At 37.3% G+C, this 22684-nt stretch overlaps 2 protein-coding genes across 2 annotated transcripts; one reads left to right on the top strand and one right to left on the bottom strand.

Annotated features, from left to right (window-relative positions):
- Positions 1-4268: 4268 nt before the first annotated feature.
- LOC133718487 (zinc finger protein GAI-ASSOCIATED FACTOR 1-like) lies at positions 4269-7640 on the bottom strand. The gene is made up of 4 exons (XM_062145338.1): positions 6904-7640; positions 6413-6809; positions 6090-6316; positions 4269-5640 (listed from the first exon to the last, which is right to left on the bottom strand). Exons 1-4 carry the CDS (start codon positions 7028-7030, stop codon positions 4871-4873), a joined length of 1521 nt encoding a protein of 506 aa, XP_062001322.1. The 5' UTR covers positions 7031-7640; the 3' UTR covers positions 4269-4870.
- An 8218-nt stretch (positions 7641-15858) lies between these two features.
- LOC133718478 (uncharacterized) lies at positions 15859-22261 on the top strand. Its single transcript, XM_062145332.1, has 13 exons — positions 15859-16376; positions 16453-16521; positions 16610-16717; positions 16816-16884; positions 17267-17431; positions 17570-17605; positions 18538-18644; positions 18741-18794; positions 19069-19120; positions 19422-20047; positions 21222-21437; positions 21608-21725; positions 21920-22261. The coding sequence occupies exons 1-13, from the start codon at positions 15984-15986 to the stop codon at positions 21989-21991; spliced, it is 2085 nt and encodes a 694-aa protein (XP_062001316.1). The 5' UTR covers positions 15859-15983; the 3' UTR covers positions 21992-22261.
- Positions 22262-22684: the final 423 nt, after the last annotated feature.

Raw genomic sequence — 22684 nt, 5'->3', positions numbered from 1 at the left:
ATAAAATAAATGTTGGAAATATTTATCATTCTCTACAATAACTCTCCGCTTCTGGCTCACAGGGTCATACAAGAACTTCACCGTCTTCAAAGAAATTGATCCTTCCAACTACCAACGATTTCTGCTACCGATAAGCATTTGATTACAACTTGTATAGTCCACTTCATTTGTGTACCTTCAATCTTATTAGAGTTCTCTGAGATCACCCAAATCTCATAGAGCAAACTATCACGATATAGAAATGCAGGTGAGTTTTTCCATGAAAGCAGTCGAATAGTTTCTCCTCTCTCCGGTGGTAACGGTATGACTTTGAAGACCTCAGCACTCAAGTCGAATGACAACATAGAGTAGATTGATCTATTATCAATTCCTCCCACCAATGAATACAGCACCCCATTCAGTGTAATCAATTTATAATGATAATACAGAGAGTGTTTGTAAGCTAGCTCCACAGGACGTAAAACCTTCTACATCTCTCCAAGAATTCGTACTTCCGGTGAAGACTTGGGCTTGAAATGTAACATCTTCGTTTCCGGGGAGAATTTTCACCAACTTGTAGTGATCACCAATGCCATGAAGGAATACAAAACCTAAAAGAGGATAATAATTATCTTATTCTCCATGGCTGCTACAGCTTTAGGAAGACAGCCTGTATCGTTTCGTTGCTGGATTCCATACTATTATTGCTGTAACATCCGAAGTTGGTGCACTCAAATCAAAGAGGGCAAGACACACTAAGCCATTACTAGATCCAACAATATCTATGGAGATATTACACGTACGAGCTGATGTTCAGGAAAGACAAATCCGAACTACTCGATCAAAGGCTTTGCTCCATCTCATAGCAAATTTATTCGATAGTTATTATCAGCTCTATAAGTCCTCTTGAGGAGGAGAGAAAGATTAGGATCTGACCAGTGAAGGTGAACAGCAGTAATTAAAATAAGAACTTTTGACGAGAGCATACCAGTCCTTTGATACGCGTTTGAACCTAAGTAAAGACTTGACGGGTAATTTCGAGAGAATTTCTACCCCATTAAACTCCGGTAACGCTTGTTCTATTTCCATTGTCAATAAAGAAGAGTAGAGTAGAGAGCGTCAGGTTTGAAGTGATAAATCTTATGAGATCAAACAATCACAATAAGAATTCTGTGATTTTATTTTTCTATGTCTTGCAGGTTTTTATAAGCAATACACATTTAATCAAACTAAAAAATAAACATGGATTAGTAAACTCAATCAAACTAGGAACGATCTTCATCTCTAGCTAGCAGCAAGCTGGGGTTTGTTGATCGTGGTCTTTGAATTAGGATGCTTATATAAAACGTTCTGCTAGAGTTCCTTCCTAGCCGCGTTTTTGATTTGGCTTATCGGCGACAGATCGAGATTCTGTGCGGGGATCCAGCGGGTTCGGGTCGCTGGTTGTTGCGACTGATTCTCGAGTAGCAGCTCCCCGCTTCTGCCAATGGTGTGGCGGCGGCGGCCTCAGGAGCTCAGACGGTGGAGGCGGTCCAGTTCGGGTGGCAGGGGAGATGGGTTGTTCTGGGCTTGGTCTTTGGGTCGGGCTCAGAGTGGCCTGATTCCTTGGATCCAAAACAGGGGTATGGACAATGGGTTTGGGTTTAGGCTTTGGGCCTGCTACCTGACCTCATTTTTTTGCTTCCGTTTTTAGGCTTTTCAAGTCTAGCATTTGCGGAAATAGCTTCTAGGAGTTTTCTAAGATCTTTCTATATTTCATTTGTAACACATTTGCCTGTAGGTAAGCGAGGTGTAGTTGAATGATTTTTCATTTGTACCACAATAGTTTCTATGCGATTGTCCGTTGTTTTATAATGAGCTCCAGGCCTGGATAGAAGATTGGTTGTTCCAATGTTCCTCCGCCACGACTCTGTTTTTAACATTTGTAGACTAGAACTATAGCGACTGCTGATCTAATAATATCTTAAAGAAGAAGAAAAAATTGTGGAACCTCCCTTTTTCCTGTTCTACAAAATGTCTATGAAACATGAAGTTGAAGAGGTAAGCTATGAGGTATTTGCCTATCCAGTATGTATTCAAAGATATATATACTTCTCATGCACTCTTCAATCGATGTGCATCATGCCCTAAATATGTTAGCAACAAAGCAAAAGGGGCTTACATGGTTGACAACATATTTTTCAAATCTATAGTTTGTTTAAAATGTATGTAAAGCTATTCCATATACGCGAACGATATGGTTGACAAATAAATACATTTATATTATAAGCAATGGTATCACATAAACTACTAAGGAGTTGACAAATAAATATATTTATATTATAAGCAATGGAATCACATAAACTACTAAGAAGCTCTTTGAATTGTATGTGCTTCATATCTGAAAAGATCAAATATCAGATTTGTAATTGTGGATAGGACCCTATCAAGATATTAAAGAATCAATCAATTTTTGCCTTTAGGGACCATTCAATTATGGAGAACAGCCGGTTGGCTCTGATTTAATTGAAAAAAAAATTGTGTGTGTATCTATCTATACTATTATTAAGAGAATAGTGTTTGTTAGCTAAAAGAGAAATTTTTTATTGAAATAGCCCTCAAATATTAAAAAAGTTTAAAAAATTTTAATGTGCAAGGATAAAATTGTGAATTACAAAAGGAAAAAAGATAAAGAAAAATATAAAAATAAGCATTATCCATCTACTCTCCCAAACTGTTACTGCCACCCACTAACTTCAACTGTTCCCCCTATTCGACTACTAAAAATTGGTTTCATTATTTAAAATTTTTTTTTTTCAAAATTAAATGCACAATGTTTATTCTTTTTTTTGGGGTTGTGGGTTCTTTTTTTGTTTATTCTTTTAATAAAAATATATTTTGTAAATGTCATAATTGTCCTTATAATTTAATTAAGGGTGTTGCTATTCGCACCACCAATTTTTTCTATTCACACACCCCCTCTATTTTTTCATTACTTTAATGCAATTTTTTTTTTTTACAAATTACCCTAACTACCCTTTCTTGCAATTCTTTTTCTTTTTTCTTTTTTTTTATTGGCAAGTCAATCATCCCCAAATCCTAAACCCTTATTTTTCGGCAGACACAAAGAACTTCAAGACTCTTTACAATTTTCTCTTTTCTTTTCCATCAAGAACTTCTCTAGCATAGTCATTCTATCTCTCTAACGTGTTGCTTTGAGGTTTAATTATGGTAGAACAAGCAATTTTAGACCCATCTTTGGAGAAAATTTTACATTTGATTTGCAATAGAGACATGGAAGAAAAATATGAGGTTAGTGATCATTCGAGCCCCTATTCATCATTCCTTGTAAAATTCTACTAAAATTATTTGGTGTATTTCAATCAATCGCTCTCCGCTAAAAAGATCAATTTCTCAGCGATTTGGTGGACTGAGAGCTTTAAATTTGTGCGTTCTGTTCGTCTTAGTTTGATTTTGGTATGGCTTGCTTGCTAATCATGGTTTTGATTTGAGTTGATTAATAATTTTGAAATTGTTGACGTTTTGATTTCATTTTGACTTATGTCATATCATCACTGTGCAGAATGCTTTTTCACTGGGAATGGTATCTTGAATCAACGTTGTTTAATCAGATGTGAGAGGTTTTGGATCTCCTTTAGTTTAGGTTATATGTTTATACATTTCTTCAGTTTTGTATAGCAATCATGACATATCTAAATCCCCAAAATCAGTTACATCGGGATTTTTCATCTGAGCCCTAAACTTTGCCACACTAATTGTAGAATTTTTGATAGATTGCACTTTGTTCTGCCCATCATTTTTTTCCTAAATCAGCAATGACATTCACAAGAAAAAAAATTAGTTTATTGTATAATGATGTTTAATTCATGATTGACTTGCCAAATAAAAATAAAAAATAAACATAATTACAAGAGAGGGTAGTTAGGGTAATTTGTAAAAAAAATTATATTAAAGTAATGGAAAAATAGAGGGGGTGTGTGAATGTGTGAATAGCACCACCCTTTAATTAATTATCAAAGTTTATTAATTTTATAAGGTCATTTCTGTTAAAATTTTAAATTATGACTACCAAACCCTTTTTTTTTTTTTGAATAGAAGTTTTTTTTATTTTTTTTTATTTTTAAAAGAGGATTGATTGTTCTCTTAATAATAGTGTGTGTGTATATATTCTTGTTTAATTTAATTGTAAAAAAAATGAGTGTCAATTTCAATTCCCTATACTTTCTAGAAGCAGAAAGTCAGAAACCAAGCAGCCAACCAAAACGTTGCTCAACAGTAAAAAAGCGAAGTTAGGAAACATTATATATATTCATAATAACTTAATCTTAGTTTAACGATAAGTACAAGAGATGGAAGTTGATCGAGTCCAGGAGTCCTAAACCAGCCTACTGAAACAGTACTTTACAACATCAGCCCCAAACTACTACGAGTTTCTACTACAGCCTAGTTCTACAAGTCCATGGTGGTAAAAATTCAAACTCAGCCTTTACTACTAGGCTTGGCTTCAGAAATTTGACAAAATTAAAGAATGTAACACATATTCACCAAAGCACCTTAAAGACACACATGTTTTCCCTTTCCTCTTCTTCTAGCTTACACATCCAGTATGCTGAAATCCCCTAGTTAAACAATACAGGATAGAAGGTTCTCTGATTTTATCTTTCACATCGTCCACACCAGCAAGACAGACGTTTTCACCCTTAGTCACCATGGCAGCAGAACATTAAAAAAGACTCAACTGCCTGTGTTCTGATGCTCACCTCCCAATAGAGCAATTTTATATTTTTACTTTATATATGTCTTGCCATCATTCTTCATTCTGCAACATCCAATACTTGTACACGGATTCCTCAAGTCAGATGGAGAAAAGCGCTCGTTTCATTTTCAATTTTCATGAGCTCCTTGCCAAATCTTTGCCACTGTATTCTCCACTTCCAAATGATGCAGCTGCAGCAGCCACATCTATACCACCACCGATGGATGTAATTAGGGCTGACAGGCCACCATTGGGGTTATTACCGGCAGCCATTCCCAATCCCAAAAGATCAAGTGTGGTTTGCTTAGGACCAAACATTGAAGGACTTCCCATCATTAATTCCTTCCATCCAGAACCATCACAAGGAAGACCAAGTCCAAGCCCTGCAGCAATTGAGGCACTGTCCGATTCTGCTTGCCGCTGATTCCATTGCATGCTATCTTGCTGTGTGGAAGAAGATGAGGAGACGATGCCAAACCCGCGAAGCAACGATGCGTTAGTTGCTGCTGCACCCATTTGAGCAGCTTTCTGAAGTAGTGCAGTGGCAGACATAGCTGGTTGTGGTGGAGGCGCATACTGCCTACGCTCCTGTCCTGCAGATCCAAAAATTGAGGATGCGTGACTGGTTGAGAGGCCAAGAGAGATAGGCTCAATTGAAGAAGATGGCGCTAGGTCAGTTGGTTGATCCGGTTGCCCCATGGCTCGAATTAAGTCGGTAAATGCAGGAGGCTGAGGAGGTTGCAAGCTTGCTCCAGATGTTGTCGAAGAAGCAAATAAACTTGCAAATACACTGCTGCTTGTACTACCGTTGCTGCTTGAGCTGTTGCTGCTGCTACAGTGTCCTTTCCGCTGAGTCACAGCAGGGGCATCTTCTGGGGGATTTTCGGGCAACTCTGGCACTCCAACTAAAGGAGACAAGATAAAACCAAATATGAGTCCCTTAAGCATACATCATGGAAAGTTAAGCCTTTCTCTATGAAAGACTTTTGAAAGGAAAAGGAGGATCAATAATGGTTTCTTTTCTCTAACCCACTCTCTCTTTTTGAGCTTTTGATCACTTGTATCTTTATTGAGATTAAACAGTTTAATGGAACCTCTAAGAAGCTTATTTTTATTAATTTGTCCAATTCCCAAATCTCTGATCAGTTTCCATGCTGTGTGATATATATTGCAGTTGACAAGAAAATTCATAACAGACAAAAACTACTAAACTCCAAGATCTATAAGAGAAAGAGACAGAGAGACAGAATAAGGATAACAAAGATTTTGGATTTGTTGTTTATTTAGACTCAAAACACATCCAGACAAAACCCAACTGAAAAGATGGGAATTTTCCAAATTTGGGTATATTTACCTGAACCCTGAATAGGCAGAGCTGCTGGCTGAGACGGAGCTGAAGAAGTAGTGGGTTGGGATGGAACTGAAGCCTGTGCTGCTGCTGCAGGTGGAGGTGAATTTACTGTTTGAACCTTTGGGTCTGATTCTGAATTCAAATTCACATTTTGAGTCTGAGAAGGACCTCTAGCACTTTCCTCAGCCAAAGCATCACAGAAAGCCCTGTGTGTTATGAAGCTATCCCTCCTTCAAAAACCAAAACCAAAATCTTCAGCAAAAACCCAAAACCCAACAAGTCAAGCACAAAATCACAAAACTTTAGAATAAAGATTATAACTTTACCTTGAAAACAAAGTCCCACAATCACATTTATACTCTCTGGTGCCACAAATCTTAGAATGAGCTTTCCAATCCGACTGAACCGCGTATTTCTTCGAGCACTTGTCGCATTTCCACTTCTTCTCGCCGTGCTTTCTGCAAAAGTGCTTCTTAATCCCAGTCAGATCGCCCAAAGCTCTAGAAGGATCGTGGTGGACACAAGAAGCTTCAGGGCAGACATAGACTCTCTTCTTGATCTCTTTGCTCGATCTCTGCCTCAGCTTCCACGGCAGATTATGACCTCGCCGATGGAGCTGCAGATTCTGATCCCTCTGAAACCCTTTGTTGCAAATTTCGCAAACAAATCGGTTCGTTGCCATAAGGGTCTTGGGAGACAGAGCAATCACCTCTGCATCTGGATCTGCAACAAAGTCAAACAGCCCAGAAATCCAATTTAACCAAACAAGTCGTGGTACCAAAACTGTACAGAATCGATTTGGGAGCTTTCGAATTACCTGGCATTCCCGGCAAGTTTCGCTTTTTCTTGGTGGTGGGTTTTGGAGCCGGAGCTGTTTGGTTACCGGAGGAAGAAACACTGGCCTCCCCTGAAGCTGTGGAGGAGTTATCTAAGTCGGTCGGCATCGGAAAACTAAGGACACTTCTTACTTGTGTGTTGGTTTTTGGAATTCAATCTACAGAAGAAGAAGAAGAGCAACAAAAAAACAAAAATCTACCACTTGGGTTTTATCTCAAAACTCCTAAAGAAGAAGCTTTGTAGGTACAAGTATTCATTTTCTAGGGTTCAGTTTCATCTCTATCCCATCTACCGGTCAAGGTCTCCCTCTTTTGTTGGCTATTCCCACCTACCAGCTCATAATCTCTGACCAAAATATCTATTACGCCCCCAGAAACACAATGATTAAACCCAAGACTGTAAAAACAAAGGAAACCCCAAAATTCAAAACTGCCCCCAACAGTGAAAATTGGTCATAATCAGAAAATTGAACCCAACTTCTATCTATCTCAAAGCTGCTTTTCTGAGTCCTACTTCACAACTACTTACACTATATGAACAAAACCCAATTGAGCTTTCAGCTCAACGGAACAGAGATGAGAAAAAGACAGCGTTTTTATAAGACCCCTCTGTGAACAGAGAGAGAGGGATTGAGATTCTGTGAATAAAAGCTCTGTGTGACTTGTTAGAGACGAAGTCTTTAGCTGAAAAGTACAGAGAGAGAGAGAGAGAGAGAGAGAGAGAGCGATTAAGTGAGGTTTAATCTAGTGTTAAGCTGGGTTGGCCATGACTTCTAGTTCAAGCTTTGCAGCTATTCAAAGTCCACGTGTCGGGTTTTGGAGGCGTATAATGTCGGGCGAGGTGGTTGTCGTTTAGTGAAGTGTTTGAATGCGTTTTGGTCTACCAAAAAGGACAAGATTAATGGTCGACGACCGGGGATTTAAGTTCAGAAAAGTCAAACTACTTTTGTCCTGATATGAAATTTGGTGGCCTTTCTTGTGTTCTGACCCACTCTGATGTTGGACGCGTTGTTGGGTTGCCTAGGCCTGACAGCGTGGAATTACTGCTCCGTTTTTTTTTTTTGGGTTACTGCGCGGTGAAATGAGACGTGGGTTTGCACGTGGGAGTGGAAATGTATTCACGTGGATTTTTGTGCGTAATAGCGGGTGTGATAATCATAGTCAATCCGACCTCATGCAGCAGAAGAAAACCCTAGAATAATACCATGGTTTCTATAGTTCTATTGCTTTGATGGAAATGGAACCCTGTTTTATAGACTATAGGATAAGACTTTGAGGCATCGAGCATTGGAATCTCGCATTCCGAAGAGAAAAAGGTGAGTACGAAACTCACCGAACGAATTGAAAATCGAAATGGAAATGAAAAGAATAGTAGTATAGTCTATTTTAGGGTTTGATTTCTAATGGAGATGTATATGAAGGCTAGAGTCAAACCTCATATATGGAGCCTCAACAAACTAGGAAGTTAAAAGCTTTATTGAACATGAAGAAGATTAACATAGGTCAGTTTAGATAATTATATTGCTATAAAATCTCATTTACATATAAACACTTTTTACGAACTTAATTTAGTGTGAATTACATGTGATCACTATTAATCCTCGTATTTTGAGTAATTATCATATATACATGTTTTTAACTTATCTATCATAAACTAAATGTAGTTTAACATATCTTTATATACTCTTTATATCTTCTTATTCAACTATATTCGCTACTAATCACGTAAATTAATGCGCCTTATTGATATGCTAATTATATATATATATATATATTAAATAAACTACCTTAATACAAGTCCATAGTATTTAGATTCATTGTCCAAAAGATTAGTATTCTGACTACCTAAGATGCATTCAAACCAGCTAGAACAGGAATCCTGAGTACTATTACGTTTGCGATTTTATTTTCCATGTAAGAGAAATACGATCATATTAGACAGAAAACAACAGTATAAGGATAAGACGAAAGGTTGACGTAAAATATAAAACAACTAAATGATACCTGGCATGCATGAAGACAACGAAGGCAAGAAGAAGACACATAGCATTCCACCATAAAACGACAGCTTAATTAAGATCAACGAAGTCGTCTTGATCGATCTTCTCCAGAAACAAAGCAAAAACCCAGTTGGGTGTCTTCATCGATAAGATGGATTTATGCAGTAGGTGCTATAAATTAAAGGGTAGGGTCAAAGATATAGAAAGGGTCAGAACAGTGAGAACACCATTCAAATATCCTAATGTTCTTGGTTTGTCTGTATTCACTTGTAAGTGGCACTAATTTCATCGGTTCATCCTAAAGCCATTTTATTATAGAAATGAAATCAACGTTTTTCATGCAACGTAGATTTTTTGCGATTCATGCACACTCTTTTTCGTCCTCTATTCCATCAACATGTTCTGGGTCATAGATGATTAAGAGGAAATTAATAATACTTTAAAGGAGGATAATCTTAAATAACAGGCTGGCTAGGGACATATTTTCAAATTTCTCGGCCCCATTTTTCTGGGATAGAGACAAGTCCTAGCAATTAAACATCGATCTCGTGGTTCATACTCAGCAGTACAGGCGACCATTGAAATCCTTGATTTCGGTACATTTGAATTGTCGGAACAAGAATTTTTCTGTGAGAGTCCAAGCCATAAAAGGATAATTGGGGATTTTTCTGATAGGGAATCGGGGTAGTGTTCTGGGAATATTAATAGATATGTGTGTGCTAAATATACGTTTGAAGGACTCTACTCACTCTATAACATTTTCGAAGCTTTATATATTTTATGACGTGTTTCCTTATTCAAAATAATAAACTCGTGAATTGATGATGAAGACTTGCGAGTTGCGAGAATGAGAATTGTTTGTTTTTCAATTATCGATCGAGTTGTTAAAAAAAATTGAATTAATTTATTGAGACCAGCTTAAATTCTTATTCTCGATCTTTACATTAATAAAGACAAAAGAACTCTTATTTTTATTATTATTATTATTATTTGGATGCACACGCTATATAATAAGGATATGATTGATACGAAATCTGAAACAAAACATTTGATCAAGAGTTTTTATTTTTTTTTAAAAGGGAGCTAATGCGGCTGTCTCGAGTTTTGATTAATAAAACTGTAAAATACAAGGGGGAATATAGACCATGAACCCCATATTATAATAAGTATCGAGAGAACATCGTGAAATAATATCAGGAATCTCCACTAAATTTATGTATTCGACATGCACTAATTAGCAAATAGTATTCGACTGCCTACTCTATTTCTATTTCTATTTTTATTTTTATCGATATCACATGGTATTCTTAAAGGCTTTCTAGACCCATAGACTAATCCGTGTCAGGAGAGGGGAGTCATGTCATAACACTTTCCCCTCTAACCACCAAGAATAGATTAGGATTTAACTCTAATCAACGTCGGCGGGATTCGAAGCCGCTGTAGGGTACCACACTTGGAGGCTCTTACCAACTCGACCACTTCTATTTTTCTTAACAAAGCGGTAACATACCGGAAAAATAACTCTATCACGAAGAAGCATCATTACAAATAGCACAACTTTCGTACTATGTTGTCGCACAAAAACAAATCCGACGACCCTCTGTTTCATCATGCCACTAGGAGGTTGCATTCGTTTAATCAAGTAAATAGCTTGTTGCCTCACTAAGTTAGACAATGCACACTGATGTGTGCATACCGGGACAAGCACACGTCGCCCTACTACGTATCGGTAAGAACTTATTTCCGGCATAAAGCCACAATCTACTAAAAAGCAACAATAAAACAAACCAAGAAAAATAACAGCAGGCCAAAAATGACCCAATGACTCAATCCATGCCCAATCTCCTACCCAGCCAACGTAGAAATTGCAGGCGCCCAACTGCCAGGCCCAACAGCTCCCTTGACTGCCTGCCACCGTCACACCTCCATCTACTTTGCACCGCCACCGTCGTCACTCCACTGCAGTCCCCTCACCACCATCCATGGTCAAACTACATCTGCCCCTCACCGTTTCAGCCAACCTCATCAAAGCCAACGCCTCCTCGTCTCTAGGATCCCGGAAGGAGACCAACCTCGCAATCGAGACCACCGTCCAACTTGCACACCATTCAAACCATGGAACCCACCACCACGGTGACCTACTTGAACCAAGCGACATCCATTGATAGTGCAGAATCAACCAACCAGCCCTCGAACTGCACAAGCCAAAGTGAAACCAAACAGACGCCTTGCAAACACGGATCAGAAGTGCCGACCTGACCTCTCGCCACTTGTTTGTTGTTGAACGCTTGCAAGAGATACCCAACAGAATCCTCGCCATTTGAGAGAAACATCAGGAGGAACCTACAAGCCTAAGAAAGACAGAGCCTGTTCAGCTGCACGCGCCACACTCTGACGAGGCCCGAGGCCCACGCCCACACTGATGCGCCGAGGCCCACGCCCACGCGGATGCGCCGCAGGACAAGAAGAGTTGTCCACTAGGAAAAACCCTAGCTATTAGAGAGAAAACGAGAGCGGCCTGCATCAAGAGTTTATTATGAGTAGTTAAGAAAATCACAACATTGCCATAATAAAGTTAGTGTGAAAGTTTTTTACATGATGCTACGTGCTTCAAAAATGGTTTTAGTTTGCTTGATATATTTGAGTTTTTTTTAGGGTGAAAAAAGGAGCCAGAGGCCCAAAGCAAAACTTGAAAGGTTTTTACATGATACCTAACAGGCTTTATGGCACTTTTGGGACATATAAGTGGTTTCCAATGGTAAAGTATAAGTTTAAAATGTGGTTAATTTAGTTTGTGGGCGTCCAGGAAACTTAAAAAAAAAAAAAAAAAAAAACGTCTGTGGGCGTCCATAGTTCCTTTATCTTCATATTTCCCCATAAAAGCACACGTTATGCTTGACGTGCACGCGTGAACGCTTTGACAAAATGATCCTTTTGTTTATCTTTACATGGTTTTGAAACATAATTAGTACATGGGGTTTAAAAATTACTATGATTAGTATTTTATGTTCAAATTTGTTTAACAAAAGCTAGCAGAACAGCAAGCTAGGTTCATGAGCAAAATAGTTAAAGGTTCAATTGGATTACAACCAAAAAGCCGGCAGAGATTCTATGCAGATTTTCATTATCACTTGGGATAGGCTTGGATTGCATCTTGTTTTATAGTTTCAAAGTAATTAGGCAGGAATGAGGCCCTTTGAAGAAATTCATTAGGGTTTATAGACCGCTCACTATTTTCATTGAAGTGGTGTAGTTTGGTACAAACTAAAAGTGTGATGGGAGAAACCGATGAAGTTTCAATACATGGTGAAAGAGCATAAACTTTTTAAAATAAAATCTCACACTTAATTGTATTTTGACAATAGGGGATTAACGTTTTAACAATATCAGTTGTATGACGTACACCAATAACCAATAGTATTGAAGCATCACAGAAAATGCTAGTCTTTAATTTGACTCAACAGGAGAGAAGCAGATTGAACTTGTAAATGAAAGTAGAATCGAAGAACCTTAGGCAGTAGCCAAACGGCGTTGAGGAGGGTTACTTAATTGACCTTTACGAACAGTAGATGTCAATTTGACCTACTAATAACCCACCCTTCTAAAGGACATGCAACACTAGAATTGAAGAAACTTATGGATAATGTAAAAGTAGAACTATGCTAACATCGTACTTGATTATCTTTTTCTGTAGGTTCTGATATAGTGATATTTTTCAACAAAATTTTTGACTACGCCACACAGTAAGATTCACAAAATATTTGACTAGAGCAAGTTGATTGGATTTTGAATACATTTTCATTAATTTTTCTTATGGTCTGGAAGCAACACTTTCTGACTTTCAGTTAACAACAATGCAAGTTATTCGTTTAATTTTTTTTTTTTTTTTTTGAGAAGAAGTTATTCGTTTAATTGAAAAATAATTAAGAAAGATACTGAAATAGGATAGGCTAAATTAAGTACGTACGAAGAGTAAGCTTAAACAAGGGGGCTAATTGTGATTTTTGAATCCCTTAATATATCGAGGTGATGATAGTAAATGACCCTACAACGCTTTTTTGTCAAATATTGCAGCTTCTGTTCGTATAACATTGCTGAGATCTGCCATTAAGTTTATAGGGTCCATGAATCGATCTGGACCATCTTCTGAATTCGATCTGGTATATTTTGCAACATGGATCTAGCTCGGGATAGGATTTTCAGATAACTGAATATGAGACTACAAACTCACACGATCGATCCATCAAGAAATATATGAAAAAAATAAAAAAATAAATTACACAGTCGATCGAAAGCTAAGGTTGATGAAAGTTAAGAGTTTTTGATGTTTGATTTTCTAATCTCTAATGTAAGCTGCTCATGATTTACATGGAGTTAGAACTCAATAGCTCTTTGTAAAAAAGAGAAAATCACCACATGACTTTTCTTTCAAATGGATCTTGCTTTGTTTACTTGTAATATATCACAACTTGTACGTACTTAGCCTATACGGCATGATTTCCTGCATGGATCATTTTGAATTTATAATTTGTAATCGAGACTCGATGCCAAAGTTTATAAAGTATGGTAGGTATCGAGTCGATGATGAAAATGCTTAAAAGTTACATACCCACAACAAGAAAAGATCTAGAGCTTTAATGAAAAAAGCTTCAATCGATCTTCTTGTTGCTCTAATGTTCCATCACTTACATGAATCTTGCCATGCATACATGTGCTTTTCACGACCCTTTTCTCTTTCTCCCTCTGTCTTGTTCCTTTCATGATGTGGTTTTTTCAGGTCATCAGTTGCTGCGATATGAAAACTACGAGTCATGGACCAATTAAACAGTCATTTATACAATTTGGTTCAAATTAAAGAGCTATTGGAATATGACTGGCCTGTATAGCTAAGCTAGGTCTCATAGTTCATTAGGTGAGAAGTGGATATCTCAAACTTTTCTAATAGGGTTCCCATCTCCCTTTGGCAACCTCACTACAAAAGGTGATTCCATCTCTTTAATTTGCAAATTGTGCATGACAGAGACACAAGAGGGTGGCCAGCGGGATATCACGATTTCAACTCTTAAAATCATCCAAACCCAAAGAAAGATTGTATTGATGGACGTTGCTGCCACAACAAAAGGAGAATGGAATCACATCTATGTGAGATAGGAAATCGATATTTCTGCACAAAAACGATGGATAGAAGAACATATACAAACCCTAAGATTGAACCAACAATAACGTAATCACGAACACATAAATAAATTATTGAACTATTGGTTGATGTAAAATCTTATATTAATTAGGTTGTAATAATAGTTTAATAACGTAATCACAAACGTATAAATGAATGATTGACAATCGTTGATTGATGTAAATCTTATATTAATGTTGTTTAGATGAATTTTTAACTAGAGTACTAGACATTCATGCATGTATTTATAGTAGAAGAGAAACTAGACTTCATCATCTTCAGCAAATTAAGTAAAGAAAAAGAAAAGATCATTGTGCTAGGAAAAGTAATGTTGATAAAGGAGACTTTTTAGTGTAAAAGTAGAAAGAACACTAGCCAACTATCTGATCGAATTAGATGACACAATGTGGATTTTGATATTCCACACGTCTAATATAATTTTTGGAAATAACTATAGATAGAAGTCATTAATTTTAGGGTTTGTAGCCTATGAATTTTAACAATATCGTGTCAAATTAAACAATCAAATTCTTCTATTTCCAGTTGTTAGGAGTGGCCTCATTAAAACACTGTCCGTTAAAAGGAACAAATCGATCAGTACTACAAGTCTACAACCAACTAGGTACGAAACAATTTCAAAGTTTTACAAAATCATAAGAATCTGAAAAATGGTCTTAAGTGGTGATGGGAGGCAATGAGCATGAATAAATTGCTCGACGGCCAGATCAACATTGATTGATTAGCTTGACCACCTGCTATTCCAAATTTCAAAACTCATCTGCCTCAAACGAAGCATTAATATGAAAGAATCATTGATAAAAAACATGCCCACTTTTTGAACTAAGATTCTCTAATCACACTAATTGCGTACTGTTCTCTTTTCAGGACCAATGAAGGGATTTAGTGAATTAATTCTTGTATATGTTTTGGTGGACACTTAGTTTGTTGCCACTGTGAAGAATGTGTTGGACTGTTGGTTGGAACTGGGAACCTGTTCCTGTGTTACCGAGTGACCTTTATTACTCCAAAAGAAAATGAAACAATAAAATGATGGCTGGGCCGCCATGTACTAGTTAAACAATGTTTTCCGATCCTTTAGATGTCCCAATAAAGCCTCGCAAAATAATTGCTTCATGTATTGTTTTTTCTTGTGAGCTGCGATGATTAACAAGTCAGAAGAATAGAAACTCTCTGATAGGGTTATAATCTGTTTCTCAGCACCCAAGCAAAAGATGAAAAGATCACGGAAATATTATACATAGTAGCACTATAATGCTTAGTGTACACCGTTTGTTTCTATATATCACACCGCAACATGAGGTCTCCAACAAATGATGTATGATTTCAAATGGAACTAAAATTATTTTTCACATGCCCAAAAAAGGAGATTGGTTCTTAACTTCTTATGGGTTATGATGTTACTCTCAAGACCAAACCCTCTTGATACTCTCATTCCCAACTCTTGTATATTTAGGGCTCAATTACGTAAGAAGGCTCTTGTAACGTAACACTCTTATAAAAGCGATTTTGTTACAAGCACATAGAAGGTTCCTTTGTAAAAAATTTCAAGCACTTGCAATAGTTTTTTTTTTTTTTTGATCAAATGCAAAGTTTTTTTAGGACTTCAAAAAATCACCAGAAGTACCTTTTCTATGTTTGGGCTTAGAGTTTGGCCCAACCTCAAATCCAAGCTCTTGCTGAGCCCAAGACCTGTATATATTTGCTCAAAAACTTGGCCGTCACGGTTTAAAAACGGCACACCCACAAAGCCCACCAAAGAAAAAAACACTCCTCCACAACCTCCCCAAAACCTCACAGTCTCACGGCGTCGCCTTCCGTTTCCCGCCGTTCACCGGAGCATTAGAACCACAGAGTTCCGGCGAGTATGGACTTAGACGACCTCGAAGGGCCGAGCAAGCCTGCTCGGGTCTCCAGGTTCATGCCCCGGTCCAAAAACGCCCCACCGAAACCGAAACCCGAACCCGCCGTCAAAAAGGAACCTGCAAAACCGGTCCCAAAATCCGAGCCGGAACCGCCGCAGCTGCTCAAGCCAAAGCCGGAAGCACTCGATGACGTGGCGGTTCTCGCAGTGCGGGAGAAGAAAGAAGAGAAGCAAGAAGAAGGCGCCAATGGAGATGATTCAAATGGCGCCGTGAAAATGGAGACCGATGGAGAAGCGAAGGAGGACGACGATCCTATGGAAGAAGACGACGCTGAAGACACCGTCGTTCGTGAAATTGACGTCTTCTTTAATCCTAGAGTCGATTCCAACACTCAGGTCTGTCACTCTCTGTGTACTAGACTCTAATCTGTCTTAATTTCCCCTAATTCGTTTTTCAATTTGGGATTTTCAGTTGTACGTTTTGCAATATCCTCTGAGGCCTCGGTGGCGGCCGTACGAGTTGGAGAATCGGTGCGAGGAGGTGAGATTTTCGGCTTGGGATGACTGTTGTATCGAGCATTTGCTTTGAGAGGAGTTGCAGGTAGTGACATTGGGATTCTTTTTTACAGATAAGAGTGAAACCTGCCACTGCTGAAGTGGAGGTGGATTTGTCTCTAGATGTTTACTCGAAGAATTGTGATCAAGAGTTTGCTGACAGGCTCAAAATGACAAAGCAGGTCGATTTCTTATGCATATGAACTTTGAATGTTGTGACATTGTTGCCTATAGTTTTATGTTAAGTAATGGGGTAGTGTGTTTTTGTGCTTTTTCTTAGACTTTGGCTACAGAATGGGATCCCTGCCGTTCAACTGGCTATGCCGTTGGGGTTTTGATGGGCAACAAGGTATGTATTGCAGTATCATCCTACTTTTGTGATATGTGGATGCTCGTCGTACTTATGCCATCTCTTAGTTCCTGAAAAAGTCTGCCAAAAGCATGAGCATCTTAGGGAACAAAACTAAGGATTTTCGGTTTGTTAAACGTGCCACATTAAAAAAAAAGGTAGTTCATTAAAAAAAGGTGCTTTTGATATGTAATTTGGACATTTATGAATTTATGGGATTGCTTGGTTGATGGAAACTATGCATTTGGCTTCACCGAATGTATAATCTAAATTTTGTTTCATGATTTTCATGGACTGTGCCATTCCCTTGGTAGAAACGTGTGTGGGTTGACTAATTGATGTTGGGTCGTTGAAAATGTGTCGCACTTTCTTCATCTTGCAGTTACACTTGAATCCTGTTCATGCAGTTGTGCAGCTCCGACCATCACTGGAGCATTTAAAGCCTGGTGGCTCAAAAAGGAAGGGCAAGGCCACAGGGGATGCAGAAGTTACTGTTAAAAGAGAGATTTATAGTGAGGAAAAATCTTTGGCTCCATCAAAGAAACAGGTACTCTCTTTCATCCCAGAGATTGACTGTGTATCACAAGTTTTGGTTCTATATTCTCTTCTGTTATTTAGGTCTATTCCATAACACTTAACTGAATTCTATGTTGTGAAACTAACAATTCATCTATTTCTGTTCCAGAACAAGCGTGTGGAGTCCTCAACTGAAGATGAAGAGGTATGTGAATTTGCTATATGAATTCTGATTTCGTAAGAAAGGTTGATATACAACAATGGTTTGCTATAATCAGCCATTACTAGCGTTTCCCTTTATTTTGCTTTTCATTTTATTGTTCTTGATTGTTGTTGTTTTTACTGCAGCCATAATTTTTGGCTTTATATGTAAGGAAGTTAATTCTTTTATGGATTCATGATTCAATCCTGTAACTCAACATAAGTCCTGTAACTCTTGTTTTCCTTTCTGTTGAATCCTTTGACTCAAGATTCAATCTAATGATTTTTGCATCTTTGATTACTTCTCTTGGGTCTTTAACATCCTTTATCTTCTAATTTGTTGATAGCTTGAGGACCAAACAAATTGGTCATTTTTCTTCATTGTTATGTCGACAATTTTTCATGCTTTTGGATTGTGGTTTTACATTGTTGTTGTTTTATTTCTGATATACTACGGGTCATACATCTATTTCGTTTTGTTAGAAAGTACTTTATCAAACTTGAGAAACTCTGCTGGTGAGATTCTTCTTTTGATTTTGGTTATTTTGGTGGTTATTCCTTTTTTTTTTTTTTTTTTGGAGAATGATGGTGGTTATTCTTTATCTTACCTGATGTGGATAAAAAAAAATTGTATGCCGTTTGGAGAAACAATGGGAATCATATTAATCTTTATCATGATAACAAGTAGACATGCCACTATAGCAATCTTTATTAAGCATTGCACAACTGTGGTCTGTTTGACGTGTTACATATTTCAATCTTATTGTATTCTATCCAAGTTTGAGTTTCTAAATGATCCAGTATGGATTGCAGGGTTGATTTTACTAGACCAGTTGTGATAAATATATATATATATATATATATATGTATGTATATATATATGGTATATTATATTCTGCATCAATATGTATCATGTATCTGTTTTTCCTCTGCCAGAGTTGGGTTCCACTTGAGTACCAGGGCTCAGAAAGTGATTTTTCAGCTAGATATTTAAAAAGAATGGTGGTACAAGAAAGTTCTCCTATAGAATTTACAATGACTCCGTATGTCCTGTTCCTACCCAGTACTTACATTTTCATTTATTCTTCAGAGTATTTAAATAAGCCAAACTGATGTTTGAATGGTTACTACTTTTGAAGGTATGACTATGTTAACTCCTTGTGTCCTAGAACGTGCAAAGGCTCTTCCAAAAGGTGCGATCATTTCATATTATTGGGTTCTCATTTTCATTTCTCTTTATTGGAAAAATCTTAATATGTTATACCCATTTATTGAGCTTCCCTTTTAAATGCATTATCATTAAATAGGCTGGAAACAAAGTTTTTTGTCAATCACATGGTTTTGTATTCATTTGATGTGTATCTTTATATATTTATTTGTTTGCTGCGGTCACAACTCACAACTAATGAATAGAAACTTGCCTGCTTTTGATTTTAATTCGAAAGACATGAATTGATGTTGTTTCAGGGCTCTGCTAAACCTGCCTCTGGAGGAGCGTATCCAGAAGTTGCTTGTTGAGGTTTGTTGCAACTTGAGATTTCTTTGATTGTTGTTGTGAGTATAGTTCCCACATATGGGATTCAAAGCCTTTATATTGGGACTCTCCACCCATTGCCATTTGGTGTTGGGTTGGATGCTTCAACATTAACATGATATTACCGTGGTAAATTTGAAGCTAATGCATGTCTTTATGGTGTCACCCGGGATCACCTTTTCAAACATATCAACGGCATATCTTCACTTATTGTCTTGATGTCTGAAAAGTTTTTAAAGTAACCAAGCAATTTTCCATTAATTAAAGATTAATTCTGCCTTAACAGGAACCTATAGCTCGCCGGTTCAGTGATCTTAAGAAGTACTATGCTCCTCGTAACCAGGAAAAAGAACTTTTGGATGTCCTTCAAAAGCATGGTCTATTGCTGCGTGATCTTTGGGTTCCAAAAACTGCATTGCTATATCCCAAGAAAGAGGGCTCGTCTAGAAAGAAAGAGGATGACAATCTGCGTACAGCTAGAAATTACATTCTAAATTCATTTTGGAAGAACCCTGTAATTAGTTATTCAGAACTAAACGTCTACCCGCCACTAAAGCCTCATTTTGACGAAACCTTGAAAGTCTTAGCTGTCTACAGACCTTCGACTCGAGATTGGAAATTTAAAGGGCAATCAGACGTGTCATTTGCAGAACTCTATCCAGAGATTTCTGAAAGCCAGGAACAGATCTGGGAGAGGATGGATAAACAATTGGTGGAAGCCCTTAAGCCTCACCGTGATATGAAGAATGCTAGCATGACTAGTAAGATTGGGAAATCACCAAATTCTGATAAAGGTCCTAGTAAAAGTGCAAGTGGAGTTCCCAGTGGAGGAGTGAGAACCATGTCAGATGAAACCCGAGCAGCTCTACCTGATGCCATCAAGGAAGTTCTTCAGAAACACAAGGTTTGCAAGTAAGATATTGGAGCTTTAACCTTTGCACATTTCACATTGCAGAGAAACTATATCCGTTTTTATTATTCAATGATTTATTTTAACCCAGAAGGTGGCTTTATGCCAAAGAAATTTTCTGTAGCAGACATATTGGACTCAAAATATAATTGCTAACTTTGGCTAGCATCACAAGGTTCAAAATTTTCTATGGGCCTTATCATAATGAAATAGGACCAGTTCTTTCTTAAAAACAAAATAAAAAGAAATAATAATAATTATGAAAATAGGACCTGTTGACACTTAATTCCAGTGTAAACCTTTCTACTTCTCATGCCACCTGCTATATTTTTACCATTTTTTTTATCATGCTTGCTATTTAATGCATAGGTTTCATATAGCAGTTTTTTTTTTTACACCAAATTTCTGGCCAATCTGTCATTGCTTTTTGGCAGTTGTGCTACTTATGCATAACTCATCAATTACTTCAATTTATCAGGTACAAATGTACAAGGAATAATTAGTAGTTAAAAATGTCGGATTGATTTGAATATGCACGTTTAATGAATCATGAATGTATATTGAACTCAACAGTTAGAATCATCACTTACAAACAGAACAGACCCTAGAAGTAGTTATAAGGTGGTGTAGAAGATTGTTAACTTTACGTTAAGTGTATTTCAATCTTCTCCCTATGAGCATTTTTGCTCTTCAATGAAGTGCCTCTCATGTGATACTTTCTTATTCTCTTGTTTGTTTGATGAGGATAACCTGGGAGAAACCTTTTTTTTTAAGCTCATTTTGAGATTGCTGGAGGCAGATATTAGAGTTATGATATAGTACAATGAGAGACAAAAGTACACTTCTCTAGTCGAAGTGAAAAAAAAAAAAAAATGATGAATAAACACTCATGAAGGATGAATTGGTGTTTTTCGTAAGGATCTTTGTAGGTGCTTGTGTGATTTGTGACAAAAAATCTTGCTCTTTATATGATTTGGTGGAAGAGGTTGATGAGGAAAGAAATAGGAAGGGAAGTAGTTTGGATTTTGGATCACTATATGAGTATTCTTGTGATCAAAATATTTTTGTAGCCAGGGTATCTATAGATGCTTGATGTTTGTTCATACTATGATACTTAGTCATTAAAGTTTCTTTTCAAATCTTTTTGGTTTGACTGATATGCAAATTTCTTGGCAGCTTTCAGCTGATATGTGATGGATTACGTCATTTGACAGTCGACAGAATGCAGCATCCAAAAGTTGATCCTAAGAGTAAAAAGTTAACAGCTGCAAGGAATGGCCTTGAGGCTCCTCCAGAAGAGCTGCAGAAAGTCATAACACAAGTTGCAGTGAACATTCATGGTTCATATGTCCTGATATCATCGCCAGACCACCCAGAGCATGATCAGTTAAGGTTGGTCTCGTTCTCTTCTATATATTGACTATTAGGTGTTGGAACTGTATGGTGTTCTCAAAGAGGTTGTAAGAATCATTCATTGCATTTTTTTAAGTGCAACTATAGTGATGCTGTGGTGTCTGTTACAAGGTTATTTCCTAATGATCTATCCTTGGTTGTTCGTGCAGGGATGTTGTAATTAAACTTCTACAAGGTAAGAATAAAGGGCCACTTAAAAAGCTGGATGTTACTATAGCTGCTAAGGAGGAACTTGGGAGGGAAATCAGTAATAATGAATATAGCAAGGTAAGTTGTATTTTATGTTTGTAATCTGGCACCTATCGTCACCTTTCTCCTTTCTCCAGGCATGGGAATTCTTTTATTTTTTCTTTTCACAAGAAAATAAGACTAGGCATTAAAATCCTGAGAAAAGCACATTGCATTCCTTTTTTGTTGCTTAGGATTCCTCTGATACTGAGATATATATTCTTCTTCTGCAGGTCATGACTGAACTTTGTGTGTCTAAAGGTTCTCAATGGTACCTGAAAAGTGGGGATGGCGGGCCGAAATAATACTGGAGAAACTGATGATTGAATTGATGACATTATTTTTTCGCGGTTCAAGGAAACTATATTGTAGTTTTATGTTTATGGCGACACTAGTGTGTGTGGACGCCACTTTGATATATTTAAAGCTATGAATGTTTTCTTTGATCGACGTTAGGTAAATGACCAATGAAACAAACAAACCATTAGATTTTGTGAACAAGGTTGAAGTGGACCAAATAAGCATCATACCTGCTGCTTTGCTTAGAGGTTGAGAAGGCTATTATGATTGAATTACTCAACTTTATGAATCGATTTGGTACTGAGAACAAAAAATCGAAGTAGTTCGAAAGTTCTGATTTAGTTAAGTTCTCTGTATTCAGAGATTAAGATCGGATTTAGTTGATTCAGAATGAATGCCAATTGAACCAAACCATTACTTGCACTTGAAATTGTTTTTATTTAAAAACGCAAGTACTTAAAGTTTTTATCAATAAAAAAGATAAATAACCACACCACATAAGGTTGGTCGAGCGACCTAGCATGTAACTACATGTCTAAACTCTCACTAGTTTGGGCATTCGGGTTCGTGCGTCTCACGGGGACCTCAGTCTAAATACTGAGTGAGTGTGTTATTAACTTGCTAACGTAATCGAGATGACCTGTTACCTTATCCCCGATTAAAAAAATAACAATAAAAAAAGAAGAAGAAGGAATTTA

Source organism: Rosa rugosa, chromosome 1 (assembly GCF_958449725.1).
Source record: "Rosa rugosa chromosome 1, drRosRugo1.1, whole genome shotgun sequence".
NCBI classification, from domain to species: domain Eukaryota; kingdom Viridiplantae; phylum Streptophyta; class Magnoliopsida; order Rosales; family Rosaceae; genus Rosa; species Rosa rugosa.
The sequence above is the reverse complement of the archived record's forward strand: the minus strand, read 5'-3'. Positions and strand labels throughout refer to the sequence as shown.

What these genes read in the sequence shown, in the direction of transcription:
- LOC133718487 (XM_062145338.1), bottom strand. Translation starts at nt 7,030, where the DNA reads ATGCCGACCGACTTAGATAACTCCTCCACAGCTTCAGGGGAGGCCAGT. An exon ending in TGTGGGACTTTGTTTTCAAG is followed by an intron (nt 6,317 to 6,412) that starts GTAAAGTTATAA and finishes TGGTTTTTGAAG; the next exon opens with GAGGGATAGCTTCATAACAC. An exon ending in TCTGCCTATTCAGGGTTCAG is followed by an intron (nt 5,641 to 6,089) that starts GTAAATATACCC and finishes TGTCTCCTTTAG; the next exon opens with TTGGAGTGCCAGAGTTGCCC.
- LOC133718478 (XM_062145332.1), top strand. Translation starts at nt 15,984, where the DNA reads ATGGACTTAGACGACCTCGAAGGGCCGAGCAAGCCTGCTCGGGTCTCC. An exon ending in GGGTTTTGATGGGCAACAAG is followed by an intron (nt 16,885 to 17,266) that starts GTATGTATTGCA and finishes TTCATCTTGCAG; the next exon opens with TTACACTTGAATCCTGTTCA. An exon ending in ATAGAATTTACAATGACTCC is followed by an intron (nt 18,645 to 18,740) that starts GTATGTCCTGTT and finishes CTACTTTTGAAG; the next exon opens with GTATGACTATGTTAACTCCT.